This window comes from Lepidothrix coronata, unplaced genomic scaffold (assembly GCF_001604755.1).
Source record: "Lepidothrix coronata isolate B3197 unplaced genomic scaffold, Lepidothrix_coronata-1.0 Scaffold0, whole genome shotgun sequence".
NCBI classification, from domain to species: Eukaryota; Metazoa; Chordata; class Aves; order Passeriformes; family Pipridae; genus Lepidothrix; species Lepidothrix coronata.
In genome coordinates, this window is record NW_016690180.1 from 6,211,185 (window position 1) to 6,226,942 (window position 15,758).

At 42.5% G+C, this 15,758-nt stretch overlaps 2 protein-coding genes across 7 annotated transcripts in view; one reads left to right on the top strand and one right to left on the bottom strand.

Annotated features, from left to right (window-relative positions):
* The window catches only part of CLOCK (clock circadian regulator), a 67,238-nt gene extending 66,813 nt beyond the window's left edge, over window positions 1-425 (top strand). For all 6 annotated transcript variants that reach the window (XM_017817394.1, XM_017817311.1, XM_017817130.1 and 3 more), the window contains one exon: window positions 1-425. This exon is cut by the window's left edge and continues 5,113 nt beyond it. The gene's annotated coding sequence lies outside the window, so the exon portion shown is untranslated.
* Window positions 426-4,848: 4,423 nt separating this feature from the next.
* On the bottom strand, window positions 4,849-15,124 carry TMEM165 (transmembrane protein 165). The gene is made up of 6 exons (XM_017818545.1): window positions 14,957-15,124; window positions 13,298-13,523; window positions 10,749-10,924; window positions 9,957-10,139; window positions 7,062-7,167; window positions 4,849-5,791 (listed from the first exon to the last, which is right to left on the bottom strand). The coding sequence occupies exons 1-6, from the start codon at window positions 15,122-15,124 to the stop codon at window positions 5,715-5,717; spliced, it is 936 nt and encodes a 311-aa protein (XP_017674034.1). The 3' UTR covers window positions 4,849-5,714.
* Window positions 15,125-15,758: the final 634 nt, after the last annotated feature.

Below are 15,758 nucleotides of genomic sequence, written 5' to 3' on the forward strand. Positions count from 1 at the left end.
CGTAAAAGAAACAGAAAAACCCTAGTGCCGTTCATATTGACGTCAGGAAATGTAGATACAGTTCCCTGGTGTTCATGTGACCATTACTAACTGTCAATTTTTTAACTGAATAAATGTAACTCATTTGAAATTTTGCTTTCTGTAGCTTCTAAGGTTCTAGAAGTTTTTTTTTCCTGAGTTGCTTGATGTCAGTTTTATCCAAGTTTCACAGTGGAGCGCTCTTATACCCTTCCCACGACTGTACCAAAGGCACTCTCTCTCCCCCACTCACAGAACTGACTTGTGAGAAGTTGCTTGATGTCACTTTTATCTTCTCTCCCCTACCCAGACAAATGACTTGTGAGATTTCAGTAAAAACGCATACTGTATTTTTTCCTTGTCTTCTCTCTGTATCTCTTTATAAACTGATGCCCCACTCTAAAGGCTAGAGACCTCTGATTTGTATGTTTACATTACTGCCTTGGAATTTACTCACACAGCACTTGTTTGAACGTGCACAACTTAAAACTACTTTTGTACCTTCATGTGTACAGTCCCTGTTGCTGAAGGATGGAGTTAGCACTGCACAGTGTCTGGATGGGCATAGCCCTTCCCTCACTTCATGTCATGGAAAACACCCTTCTCTTTAAATTTCATTTACCAGAAGAAGAAATATCCAGGGAGGGGAGTGAAAGTGTTAAAGAATAGTATTTTTAAAGGAGTAGAGATGGGCTGAAACGTTGGCTGTGCCACCAAACAAGGAAGCAGAGACGTGCATTTAGGTGCCAGCAGAGGTGGTTGAGCATGGAGCTCTTGCCTGGAAATGCTGTGTGGTAACATGTAACCTCTCAGGGTGGTCTAACCTTCCTTCACTGATCAAAGTGTAAACATTAATAATCTCAAATCAATTAAATGTTCAAGGAAAGGAAATCTGTAATTGAAGCTGAATGCCTGGAGAAAATTATAAATAACAATTAGCCATTTTTACAGTCTGCAGTTCCTTTTTTTCTGTAATATCACACTGGATGCCCAGATGAAGATGCTGATCTTTTTCCCTTTGGGAATTAAATGCTTGCATAAGTTGTATATTACTTCTATATGCCACAAGGCCCCTGTGCCCCAGGAGAGAAACAAAATCAACAGTAGAAGTGCTGTAGCTGTAGTTAAGAACTGTCAACGCCCACCAGCAGTAACACCAAGAGCGTGGTAACAAGCAAGATTATCAGTTTTCTTAAAACTGAACTTTGGAAATATCAATATATTTTTCCATAAACTTAGCATGAAGAAGAGTGGTAATTACAACTCCTGCCACACCTGATGCAATGCCATTCAATGGCATTTTGCTGTTGTGCAAACTTGAAAACAAAGCTCATGTTTATATGAGAATGAAGCTGTTAAGTACTTGTAAAGATTAGCAATCCAAAGGTTAGTTGCACTTCTGAGTCTCAGGCATTAGTGATAGAAATTCCAGAAGATTTCAGCTATTCAAGGGTGGCAATATCAACACAGTCTTACTAGCTGTTCTTTCTAGCACACAGTCTCTGCCACTGTCAGACCCTCTGGCAACTATACTTTCACCGGGGAAGTAAATTTAAGTAATCCCGAAGAAATGCACAGCTGTAGTACATGCCACATGCCTATGGGAAATGTTACAGGTTAAATGTAACCTGTAACAGAAGGTTATGTTAGCAGAAGCCTGTAGCCATAACTTGCCAAGGGTGCTGACTTAGGGCCATATGAGGTAACCTCTGGAAAAATGCCACATCAGTACAGCAAGTGCCATTACACCATTATTTCCATGTCTCTGGAAATTAAGGATAACTCAGGTTGTATTAGGATGAAACAATCTGATCCTCTTAATTCAAGATTTTTTTTAAATATACGGTATCTGGGACAAACACATAGAGAGACTAAACTACCAACCTCTTTCTAGAAATACACTGTAAAACTGCTCTCTGAATCTCGTGGCAGCGTTCCAGGCACTGTGCAGCCAGCCTGAGCTGGAGAAGCAGCTGAGGTGAGGGAGAGGCTGTAGGGCGGCAGGCTGCCTCTTATCTCTTGGGAAGTACAGCCCCTCCCCACTTCAGGTTTCCTGACTTAGTGTCTTACTCATAGATCTCAAAACAGCAAGCATCAGCTCAGCAGACACACGCATGGTGGCAGTGCCCTGGGAAGAGCAGGCTTGCTTGTGATCTGGTTCTGTACTTTGGTTCAACAAGTTTCCTTTGACAAAACTTTGTCCTGGCAGGATCGAAGATTAGAAGTTTACCTTCATCTTTCGTAATTGCACTTTGCCATATACAGAGTATAGGCACCTTTGAAAACGGCAAGAACAAGCTTTTCTCATTTTAAACATCTCAGTTGATGTGAGGTGTTTTCCACCCCCATAAACCTGACCATTTTGTTTCTGGTGCCTGGAAATGAGGAGTTGGAGGCAGTGTGCACTTGCAAATCTCTGCTGTGTTCAACATACAGAGATGTAAATTCCTGCTTTAGATGCTGCCTCCGAGGTTCCATTGGCAGCAACTGAAAGTGGCTGCATCTCACCCCAGCAGGGAGAGCTGCAGGATGGATGGGAAACACATGTTGCAGATGCAACGGTTTGCAGAGCCTTCCCTTCAACACTTGAGCTCTCACTCACCATATTTCACATTCTCCAGCCACAAAAGAACAAGAAATTGCATAGGACTGTGGCAACAAAACTTCAGCTGGTTACCTTAAGTGTTTCTTTCATATTCAAAAATGCAAGGCAACCCTTACCTCCCTTTAAAAGCAAAAGAGCACTATTATTTAAACTTTTTCTCTATTTTCTTCCCCCAAACCCAGGCATTTGCTGTCATATACCAACCAGCTCCTTCTCCAAAAGTACCACCATCTAGGAAGTGCTTATGCATAATCATAGAATCATTACAGTTGGAAAAGACCTCTAAGATCATTGAGTCCAAACGTTTAACCCAGCACTCTCCTGTTCACCACTAAACCATATCCTCCATTGCCACATCCACACGTGGGGTTTTTTTCCCCCCACTTCAGGGATGGTGATTCCCCTGCTTTGCTGGGCAGCCTGTTCCAATGCCTAACACCCTTTTAGTGAGAAAAAGCCACGTGGGACATGTTACCTCACCAGAACAGCATCAATCCTGCTGTCTTGAACCTTGAGATCTTACAGTTCCCAGTCCTGTGAAAAGCTCTTCAGCTGACTAGGAGCCTTTTATGTATATATATATATGTGTATATATATATATGTGTATATACATAAATATAAAAATATAAATATATATGCACATACACACTTTGTAAGATATTGCCTGTTTCTCAAGTATCCAGGTATTTTGAGATAGAACATCACCACACCTCCCCGATGGCAATATACTAGAAAGACAAGAAGTACGATGAAAGTTGCTAAAATCCCAGCCCCCAACCCAGCCAACAGGCAAGACATGGCCAGGCTGCAAGTGCTTTGAGACATAGCGGAGGGACAAGGCCACTGTCCAGTCTGTGCTGGAAACTGCACAACAGACACAGCACAGCTGAGAACACGTCAGCAGATCACCTGCAACAGGCTTCCATTACACCCCAACTAAATTCTTTACATTGTGAAAAATTCCATCATGCACTTGACCACATTAAATCACTGTAACTAGTAGCAACTACTAAAGCAACTTTCAAAGCTTTTACTAAGACTTCATGAGCTAATTTTATGCTAGATTTCCGATAACTCAATGTTTGTGCTTTAAAAAAAAAAAAAAACAAACCAGAATGTAAGACCACTATTCAAGCTAACTCCTACCTTCCTAGCTGGCCTTAGAGAGCAGCCAAATACATTGCTATGACTGGGCAAAAGCAGTACTTGTCATCTCAGTAAGTTTTTAAAATAAAAATGTGGAAGTTGCACAGGTTTGTTCTGCAATTTCACACTTGCCTCTGTAACCAACCTGTTAAAGAGCTTGATTTTTCTGATGATCCTGTTTTTATATCGAAATAGCATTAAAAGAAGTGCATATCAAGTTTGGGGAGCTTCTACAATTAGAGTATGGCCAACTGTTTTGGCTTTTTGGATTTTGAGCAAGAATTTTCAGCAGAATGACTGGTGGCACCACAGTTACTGTACCTGGGACACACCTGTATGAATGTCCCGTAAGCAGCTAAAAGTTTAGGCTCTTCCATTTCTGCCCCATTTTTACATGACCTCAGCTAGAAATGCACTCCACATAGGAGCTGAAATTCACCATGGACAGAGTGTGTGTTCTTAGGCTGTGGGAAAGAAGAGGCTACAGGTTTTGGCTGACTGGTTCAAAAATAAAAAAAAACCAAAACAACCCAAAAAATCCCACCACCAAACCAATGCAGTTCCTTCAGACTAAGACATGAACATTTAGACCCAGAGCCTGGAATGGCAGCCTGTTTTCACCCCACTGTACATACCTGGCGTTGCACTTCTACAGTCTTAGAGAAATGTGGCATTAAGGGGTTTTCTGGGTAGAGAAACCGAAGAGAAGGATTAGGGGATGGTCTGTTTGTCATCTACAAATAGCGTGGTTAAATCTGTAATGCTTCAGCTTCGATAAAAGGCAGATTCATAACATCAGAAACCATGTCTTCTATTTTACAAGACTGCTATGGGGTAGATCTTAGTGGGTTATATAAGACATTAGGCTCAGAATCCAACTCATCACTGAAGAGCAGAGATAAGCATGTATTTCTGCAACCCACGCATTTTCAGCGCTCAACATTTTCCAAGTCTTTATAACACAGGCATTTGTCAGTATCCAAAATAAATTTAATAAACTTTCCTCACCTTAAGCACATCATCACCAGGTAAACCTTTGTGGTGGGAATTACAGGAGCCATCAAAAACAATACTGAAAATAACACAAATGGAGACACTATGTTTTATTAATACTCTTCCAGATTACATGTCTATTCCTAAAAAGAAAAAAAACAGGAACACATCTAAACCTAAGAATTCCATTACTGTTCAATCCTGGGAATGGAACATTGTTAAGTTGGACCACTTTTATTACTTTATTATTTTTCATATACATTAATATTTCAAAATTAAAAAGTCAAATCATACTAGCTCCAGCCAGATTGCATATTGAACACAGTAGGTTGTTAATCACCACACATCAATTTCCTGATAAAAATCCCTGATTAAGACGTTTTCCCTCTAAATTAAGTTTATAAAATTCTGTGTTGGTTGGCTCAGCCATTGAATGGTATAGGAACTGCTCCCAAGTTTCTTGTTGCTTAGATTATCCAGCCTCAGGCACACCGTGGAACCAGTATCTTTGGAGGTGGAAGCCTGCAGTTTTCTCCTCAACACCTTCCGAGCAACACGGAATAAGGACAGTCTGCTTTGAGAGGCCTTAAGAATCAACTCTTGAAGAAACAGGAAAGGTGGTTGTGTGTAACAGAGGAAGAAAAGAGGAATTCTCAATATTTAGGAGAGTAGATCCCCAAACTCAGCTGAGCCAGGTCCAGCAAGCGAGAAAACCACTCAAATCCCAGCACGGGAGCAGGCACCACAGCATAAACAAACCAGACAATAAGCAGATCTCCACTGCAGAAGCTGTCCGTAAATGCGTCAGTCCCATGAATCATCCGCTATAAAAAAATTCAGTGTCTCATCTTCAGCTCTTGTTTAACTAGACTTCTTTACATTATATACAAAAATGCACAAGGATAACTGCTTGATGCTTCCAATCCTTGTTCTTTTACAACAATGAAAAAATTTAAAAACCAGAGTCTGGACTTATAAATAGTGCAGAAAATGCAAATGCTAAGAAGACAATGCCTCCTATGATTGTCACTGAAAAGAAAACAGAAGCCAAGAAGAAATTAGATACCAAAAAGTAATTAACTTCTATGACATATTACAGAATTTTTTTTAAATAAATAAGGTTAATAAAATAAGGTTATTTTTCCAAATAACCTTATTTTAAAATTTATGCTGCAAACAGCAGATGTTGTTTCTAGCTCAGTGTCAGTATGCTCATGTGCCAACCCACTGTCTAACTGCATCTCCAAGAATATATTCTGTCCCTTAAAAGGACAGAATTATTACTTGAGTTAGGATAAAACTGAGGTTAACACGAACTGTTGAGTATTTGGCTGTATGGCAGAAAGTAGGATACAATATTCTTATGCTGGAGCAAGCCATCACTTCAGAAACATAATTAGCATTTTTTGCACAGTTTAGGTAACTACACCGAAAGAAAGAGTATCAAGACCATTAACTGCTTCCAATGGCCACGATCTGCTAGAGGCTGGGACAGTATTCTAGGAAACCACCACTGTGCATGTTCTCCTACTCTTCTCTAAACAAACTAACAGGCTAAAAAGATATTTGTTTTAACCTAAGGCTATTCCTGCAGCTAAAGATCCACATTGTGCTTGTAGCATATTAAACCATTGTTAGATTAGCATTTTGTCACCAATTTCCTTGGCAAACAAACACAACAGAATGCACATTTCACTTTTAGCAGTGAAGTTGGCTTTTTACCACCGGTGCAACTACAGAACAATTATTCTGAATGAACATTTATATGAAGCAGCTTCACAGAATTATTCCTGGGAGCAAGAAATCTCACCACATCACAGGACTGACAGGGGAAGCAAACTGCAACCTAAGCTAAGGAAAAACAAACAACCCAATGTAACCGTACTGGTCCTGCCTGTTGCAGTTAGCAGGTATGATTAAAAAACATTTATGTCACACACAGAATAGCTTTTAAGGCTTGTATATGGCTGGTATAACTTGTAAGTGTGCAGTTCTCTTCCTCATCTGAAGGTCTGGACTCAGAATTGCAACAGAATTTCTATTATCTACTGTCAAAAAATAAATACCAAGTACTTAAAATAATGTATTTCCTTCCTCTGGTCTCCTACAAGCTAGCTAATAGTGAAGCAAAACAAGGTGGGATGGAAGGCAGACCCAAAAAGCCAACCCAAAACCCACACCAGTTTTTATGGATTTTCCAAGAGTTTTGAGAAACTCTGTTCCCAAACATGTAGTTATTTACACCACAAACATTACCAGCATTAACACATTTCTTCAGTTGGAGTGAGTTTTCACTTACCAGTCCTAACAGAAATTTTTTGTGCTATCATTCTCCCTCCAATAACTGCTAAACCAGTGCATAGACAATGTCCCACTGTTCCTCCTACTGCCACACCATAGGGGTCCTGAGGGGAAAAAAAACACCAAGGGGTAAATCAGCACTGTTGAAAACCCACTGGTCCTACGACAACCTCCTGCCATGGAGGAGCAATGCTTGGATTCCCTGGTTGCACACTGCCAAGCAAGGAGGATATTCTCCGGTGATTCCTCTGCTCTGCTATCCAGCACTGCCTTAAAGACCAGTAACTGTACATCAGCTAGCGAGGCAGACTTAAATCTAAACCTGACTAAGATAGGGGCATATAGAATATTTCAACAAAGCAGCATCTTCAAGTCATTAAATACAGATCCAGAAATCACTCTGCTGTAGTTAAACAATCAAGCAACCTCTAGAGGGAAGGTGGTAGCTGTTGAGAAACACAATATGCATCAGCTTGAAGAACACCAACGTAATTATAAAGAAAGAGAAAAATAAATCCTTGAACTACAAATGAAGGCTTTCAGCAGCTAAAACATTACAGGTCCTTTGCCAAGCTTCATACACTTGTGCTCCACACTCTGCCCCCTTCCATCCTCCAAAGTGCAAAGCATGAAATATTTTAAGTCCAGGGGATAAAAGCTGTCTTCAAAGTTTTATGTCAACAACAGCTTTTCGCCTCCCTGCATAACAAGCAGCTACTCAATATGTGAACACCTGCACTACATAAAGAGGTTTCTCAGATTGCCTTGGAAATCACACAGTTAAGGACAGTATATGCATTAAACACCTCAGAAATAGAAAACAATCTTCTAATGACCATGAAGGCAAGAAAGGAGCATAACTTTCTGCTATACAATGATGAATGAGGGAAAGTGGAGCTGAGTTCTCTGCTCATCTCTAAGTGACACTTCTAGCTCCAAGAGGAAAAAAAAGCTACTGCCATAACCTGAGGAATGCATGGAATCTCAAACAGACAAACAGCAAAACTGTCTAAGAAATTATATGGTTTGAAAAAAAGACAACACTGACTGCACAAAAGAACCAAAACCACAAGCCAGTCAGAAGAGGTGGCAAGCACCAAGCAGAGAGGTAAGAAACGAAAAAGTACAGGTCAGAAGGAGAGCTGTGCCAGCAGAACACACTTGCCTCTGGGTCAGGACCCAAAATACCTGGAAATCCCTGTTTCCCTGCAGCCAGCAATTATCTATACAGCACTCACTGGCAGAAGGTGGATTTCACCTGCCATTCCATTCCTACAAGGTAACAAGTCACAATGGCTTCCCTCAGCATAGTGTCTCCAGGAGCAGGACTCAGACACAGCAGCTGAAGCAAACCCATTCTAGTAGGACAGAGTTTTCTTTTCAGTTTCCTTAAACAAATGAACAATTCTTATACAGTAAGCTATTAATGTGCAAAATCTAGTTCTCAGAGACTGTTGTCAGGACTAGGTTTGTGAAGGCAGACTGAAGTCATTCCCTTCGTGTATGCACTAAACCAAATTATCACTTTTTTCCCCTTCCAAATGAACCCTGTTTGTTTGATGTGGCAGGATGGACACTACCCACTCAATGAACACTTACACGGTATTTTGTTTTCTTTTCACTGCAGAACGTATGGGCACAGCTGACTTATCACACTGCTCAAATCTTCGTATTAAGATAATTTATTTCCTCATAAGCATTTCTGTAATGCTCCTGCTATATATCTTAGTACTTCACAGACAAGGACTTATATTATGAAACAAATGGGTATAAAACATTCCCACAGATAAAATGGAAAAGATCCAGATCATAATCATTCACTGATTTTGAAAGCCAGTATCAAGATATTGTCAATTCATTTTTTGCAGTATTTGATTTCACTCCTGTGAACACGTCATATTCTGCAGGTACAACAGCCCACAGTCTTTAGCTGCAATGCTCAGCACTTCACAAACCAGATCAAAGAGTCTGACAGACACTTCCTAAGGGGACACTTCCTAATTGGACACTCAGAAAATCCAAACCAGAAGTCAACGACCCCTTGTGAAAAGATGGGCTTAAGCAACTTGCCCGGCAAATTGGGCAGAGGTGTAGTGGTTCCCTTTTTCCAAGATGGCATAAAACTGCCTGACATCCTCACCTGCTGTTAGCTCTAAACACCTTCCCTTCACTGCACCAGAGACAAGAGGTTCCTACAGCTTACAGTCTCCTTCATTACATAGCCTTGATTTATCCCTAGGGAGTGTCTGAAAGTGCACCTGAAAGAAGCATGAGTCCTAGGGAAAAAATGTAAATTATCTCAATGCATGAAAGGGCACAGGTAAGCTACTTGCGTTTATTAAAAGGCTGACTGTAAGCTTTCATTCCTCTGAATATAATACAGTTATATACACTCTAATCATCATGATGAGTAAAATTTAATTTACAGTATTACTGCACAGCAACTTAAGAGTTTATGTTCATTCTATACACTGTACTATATTAATTCAGATTTTTAACAAGACGTATCTTTCTAGCAGCTTTAAGTTTGATGGAATGAAAGCATCTTTTTTTAAGTTACTGAGTGAAAACTATAGGACCACAGAGCAAAGAAACATCTGTTCTGTAACATCTCTTAACACTGTAACAAAAACCGATTGATTTCAGCTGCATGATATAAAGCAACTATTTTCCGAGATGGCTGTGCAGTCCCAATCACGTAACAATAGTTTTAATACTACACAGAGCTTCAGTGCATTTATTTTCAGGTCTTGGCACAGCTGTAACACGAAGTAAAGCACAGCAAGGCAGCAGGTGCAAATCTGGCACCTCCTGCAAGAGTATTTTGTCTTTCCCACCTCTGTATGGGTAACCCACAGAGGGCAAAAAGCAGCAGACGTTCTGCAACACTCACCTCTCTGGCAGCCAAGACTATGGTTGTTAATTGGGAACGATCACCCCATTCTGCTAAAAATGTTAAAGTAAAAGCTTGAACAAAGATTGGAGAAATAAAATGTAGCCACTTCTTCTGAGGTATAGTGGTGCCTGGCCCTGATTCCACATCTCCTGGCCCATTTAATAGTTTAGTTCTCTGAAGCTGCAGGAGACACAGGGAAAAAAAAACAAAAAGAAATAACCATAAGACTAGAAACATCATCTAAACAACCCAAATGAAACACTTAACAGTAAAGCTAGACCTTTAGTTTCTAGAATGTTATTAGCCACTGACTGCTGCATTATCAATGTATTAGTTATATAAAGTCACCATTAAAAAAAAAGCTATTTATATGCACAGACGTGTGTGTAAATACACACACATATATATAGTTGTAATCAGCTCTGACCTCCTGGTTATTGTGCATCTTGGACTACTTGCAAATAAAGAGCCTGACCACAAAAAGAAATAAAAGTAGAGCAAAGAGTAAACTGTTGATGTCCCCTCCACTAGTAATGCATTAAAAACACCCAACCCCCACCCACTCTATGTATACAAAACTCCTTCTCTCCTAAGAAGCCAGGCTTGCCACAGAACTGGAATCACCTGCTGAAAGAGCCTCCAGTGGCCACTTCTGCCCGATTTACCACACATTTTCTGTGTCAGACTATCAAGACACACCTGAACACTCCAAACATGACAGTGCTGTTCTGCAGCTTTACAGCTGTAACTATTCCACCAACTGTAATTTACAGAAAGTTTCTGACTTACTTCTTCATCTTTTTTTTTAATTTCTGCTTGAACTTCCTCCAGCTCTTCTTGACCCTCGTCTGGACTCATTTTCAAGCCTTCCCGAAGCATTCGGATGCCAAAGATTGCAAACAGTGCAGTTGACACATAGTATGTGTACACACGAGGAATAACTGTGGTGGCATAGCCAAACAAAACTGAAAAGAAAACAAATACATCGTTTAAAAAAATAAACATGTGGATCATAACTGTTTTTCCCGCATCTAAAAAATGCTTGCTGGCAAAGTCTGCAATCCAAATATCCACTGATAAATAAATATTGTATCTTTTGTTAGTTTTGTATAATTTTCTAAATGTTTTTGCAAGGCAACAACACTCTAGAAACTTTAACTGTTACTGGTCGTGCCAGAGACTGAAGTCCACTAACACACAGACAGTGCACAGTAGCCAAAGTTGAGGTATTGCTATTCCCAAGAGCCAGTCCAAAAAACATTATCTTTCCCATCAAGGTCTATGGAAGTCCTGGCTTTCTCCAAGCATGCCATGAAACTACCATCTGCAACCACATAAGTTTAGTCACAGTGTATACCAGTTAATTCCATTTATGTGTTGAGTAGCATCTCTTTCCAATCTTTTATCAAATAAAGTTAGAATTACCATTTTCTACAAGTTAAATCTACCAGGCAAATCTACTAATCACCCAGCTGGATAAATCCAGGCCTCTCTTTGTTTGCCAAGTGCAAATACCTGCACATTACTATTCCCGTTTCCCACACTCCCCACAGACCTGCAATGTGACCAACTTTGTTCTTTCTTTATTTCAATGACACTGATCCTACTTGCAGACCAAAAAGTGACCTCCATGGGACATCTCTTATGGGTATTGAAGGTGATCAACTTAAGACAAAACTAAGTTCTTAAACAAGAAGAAACACGTATCCAGGATGAAGTATTTGCTTTTTCACAACGTAACATCATTTAGCATGTTTTTGACAAAAAAGGACTGCATAACTGAGAAGAAATCAAAACTCAACTTATAACATTCATGGTTGCTTGGACCATGCAGTCACAACTGCTTCTGTTGCTTTAATCCACATGCAATTAGCTAAACCATGTATGCTTTCTTGCACACACTTTCTTAGTTGAAAAACATACCCAGAAGTTACTACATGATCTGGAAATTAATCTGCACTGCCACTACCAAAAGTAAGAATATAAAACAAAATTAATCAGGCTTCTTACTTGGACGCACAGCACACACATACATGAGTAGCAGTATTAGTTGCACAGCTAAATAAACCAGAAGGAGTTAAACCAAACTTTTTTTAAAGATTGAAAAAGTACTATCATAAAGTAATACAAGAAACTATACAAAAAATTGTCATTTTTTTAGCATTACTTACATATATAAGCACAAGCATAATGAAATAATCAGAACAATAAGCCAGCTTATGTTGTCAAGCACACTTTGAAAAAATATCCCAAGTAGTGATTACTTGGAGCTAGTGAGTTTAAGCAAGCAAATCTTCATGAAATCAAGGTGTGCAAACTCCCCAGGAGTTTCCAAACTCAGCTTGTACAAAACAAGGGCACTGGAGAGAGGGGAGAAGGAAGGGGGTGGGGAAGGAGAAGTCAGGCTCCTTTCTGAAAAGAAAGAAATAGTTGGGAACCTTTAAACTGGGGAATGGAACAAGAAAATAAAGCTTTTATGAAAAAAGCATAAAGACAGATTTGAAGAAAAATTTAGTGTAGAAAAAGAGATAGCCATAATGGGCAGGAGAAATTACATACAGTGTAAATGGAAACTGCTCTAAGACTGCAATAATTGCAGCAGTGTACAAAGCAATAGCTACGCACACAAAAATCATTCACAGAAACAGTTGCCAAGCAGCCTGAAGCCAGTGAATCGGCTGTTTCCAGTGTGTATAAACCAACCAACAGTATTTCAAATGTTTCTGAAATGGGCATGGTTAGAAAATGAGCACACAGACAAACTTTATGCTGCATCTGACATACCTGAAGGCTGCTCCATTTTACAATCACAGCTACGTAAGTGCCCACAGCTACAGGTTCCTCAAGTGTCACCTGATATCTCACTTCCCGCCCCCCCCATCTTCCACTTATGCAGCTTCCAGCACAAATCCAGACAGCTACACACAGAGGAATACAAGTCAGACAAGGGAAATCTGTCATCATATAAAGAATCTTTTGCCTTAGGACAAAAAACAGAAGTCACTCCCACATTCCCTTTAGGCACACAAATTTAACAGGAGCTAAAAATAATAAGGAAACTAGTGGCCCAAAAATCAAAGGAAGTGCTTAGGCTCTCGATCCCATTCCTCTTCCTTAAACTCATATTGAGGCCCAGGGAGTGCAGAGACCTCATTAGAGCCAAGAGACTAAATAAATAGTCCATCTGAGCCACAATCCCCAGGAAAAGCCTGACACTCTCTTCAAAATAAAAAAGTGAATACACGTACTACCTGCATTCCAATTTCAGTTACAATTTTTTAGTAAATATGTACCCAGCACATTTTAAGAGATAAAACAAAAGAGAAAAGAGTGCTAACCTGATAAGCATGTCATCAGTCCCAAGGCAAGCATAGCACCAGCCAGTACTGTCAGACGGTTGTACCGCATTGCCATGATGGCTGCAATGAAGAAGGTCTTGTCCCCCAGTTCTGACACAATGATGACAGATATAGCAGCCACAAATGCATGAATAAAGCCCAGATTAGTCTTGTCAGCTGACTCTTCACTGACAATGTGAACTGGAGCAACTGGTGAGGACCCTTTCTGTAAGGAGAAGGAGGAAGAGAAAAAAAAAAAACCAACAAACCCAAACACTAGTTAATTAGGCTTGAATAGTTAGTACGCAGAAGTACCGTGCCCATATTTCTCCTCCTGTCATACCATACTGTGTAGAGTGACATTTTAAGTATATACACCTCTCATGCTCATTAATGATTGTTAACTAGTTCCTGGTTGCCACCTACCTCAAATTGCCAGTTAGGCACTTAGCAAGAGGATCAGATCACATTCTGATTATTAAAACATTACTTCACCATTCACGCTGTTACCAGAACATGAGAACCACCATTCTAAGAAAACATGGGGAAAGCTGCTTTAGCTCAGAGATGATTTTTAAGGTCCCTTCCAACCAACCTGCCCTGAGCAAAAACACCTTTCACTAGATCAGGTTGCTCAGAGGACCATCTAACCTGGCCTTAAGCACTTCCAGGGATGGGGCAGCCACAACTTCTCTGGGCAACTTTTTCCAGTGCCTCACTACCCACCCGTACGTGGAAGAATTTCTTCCTAATATCTAATTAGGTTTCCCCTCTTTCAATTTATACTCAAGCCAAATTTTGTGCAAGTTTTCATCAACTTTTTCTGCACTTGCTCTATGTTTGTTGAAAACTAACTTGAAGACTTCTCAGTGGTGAAACCGGACCAACACACTCCGGTTGTTCCCACTCACTCACCAAAGTGTTTACTTGTACACAAAGTAAGATATCTATGATCGCAAGCGAGGTCTAAGATCTGTACGTTGATGTTCACAACCCTGACCAGGAATGGCTGAAAAAGCGTGTTCCAGCACATCTACCAGCAGAGACAGACTGCAACGTGTTTTGACATGGCGGCTTCCCAGCATTCCACTTTCAGCAGTGCTCCAAGTTTTTCGATGTTGATATTTAGAAGCTCCCATACTCTGTGTGACACACTGACTTCCCAGAGCTCCTTCACCTTTTGCAGGGCTGTAACTTTTTAGTTTGTGTATGTGCCACCTGCCGTGCTCGACGTGCTACACCGAACCGTATGTCAGTTTTTTCCATCCCCGTGTGATCAGCCGGCACCAGAATCCCCTCCCCGAGAACACTTTAACAAGTTTTAACGCAAAGGAAGTGATACTAAATGTTGAGGGGGGAAAAAACTGGCAGATTTGGAGTAGCAACAAAACCTGCTTTCAGCTGCTTCTGTAGGGGAAAGAGAGCACTGACGCCTTTTCCATGTCGGACCTAGATGTCTCTCTTTTAGCAGAAAAGGGGAAGGATGCGGTGGCCCTGCAGCCCTCCCTTTTCCTGACGAAAGCGGGGGATTTCGGAGCCCGACGGCCTCCGGACGGCGCGGGGCCCCGCCAACCGAGCGCTGCCGCGGGGGTGCGCGGGCCCCGCCGCCCCGCGCGGGGCTCAGCCCGGGGGGCACAGCGCGGCCCGTCCCCGCCTCACCTCAGCCCGCGGTTCCGCTCCCTTCGCCGCCGGCAGTGGCGGCGGCGGCGGCTCCTTCCTGCCAGGCTCTTCCTCGGGAGTGGCGCCGAGCGGCGCCGGGGCCGCCAGCAGCAGCGCGGCCGCCAGCAGCATTGCGGCGGCCCGCGGGAGCGGCGGCGGGGACCCCATGTCGGCCGAGCGCGGTGCGGGGGGGGCGCGGCGATGCCCCGGTTAAGGGCGCCGCGTCACCGCCCGCGCCGCGCGGCCCCTCGGCCGCCCCCACCCGCTTCCTGCCGCCGACGGACGTCCCGCCCCCCGCCCCGCCCCGCCGCCACGGCGGGGGGTGACCCCCGGCCACGCCGCCCTGTCCTGAGGGCTCCGGGGCGGCTCCGCAGCGCTCGGGGTCAGACCCCGGCGTGGGTTTCCACCCCCTCCTCCGGCTCCCGGCGTCGCGAGGGAACGGGCAAGGGAGGCTGTGCAGCGCTCCCCGGGGAGCGGGCGAGTCCGAGCGCGTTCCTCAGTCGTTCGGAGCTGCCTGCGGGCAGGGAAAGGGCGCTGCGGGACGGGAGGCAAAGAAGCGGCTGCGTAAGGTGGCTAAAAACTCGCCTAGAAACGGCCCGGGCAAGTCCCGGCTTCGTAAACGGCCAAGTGCACAGCAGCGCTTTGGGTATGTGTGACCCCAGCACGGCCACAAGCCCGGGGCACGGAATCACAGCACCGGTCAGGTTGGAAGACACCACAGAGGGTCATCTGGTCCAACCTCCCTGCTCAAAGGTCATCCTAGAGCACATTTGCACAGGATTGTGTCCAGACGGTTCTGGAA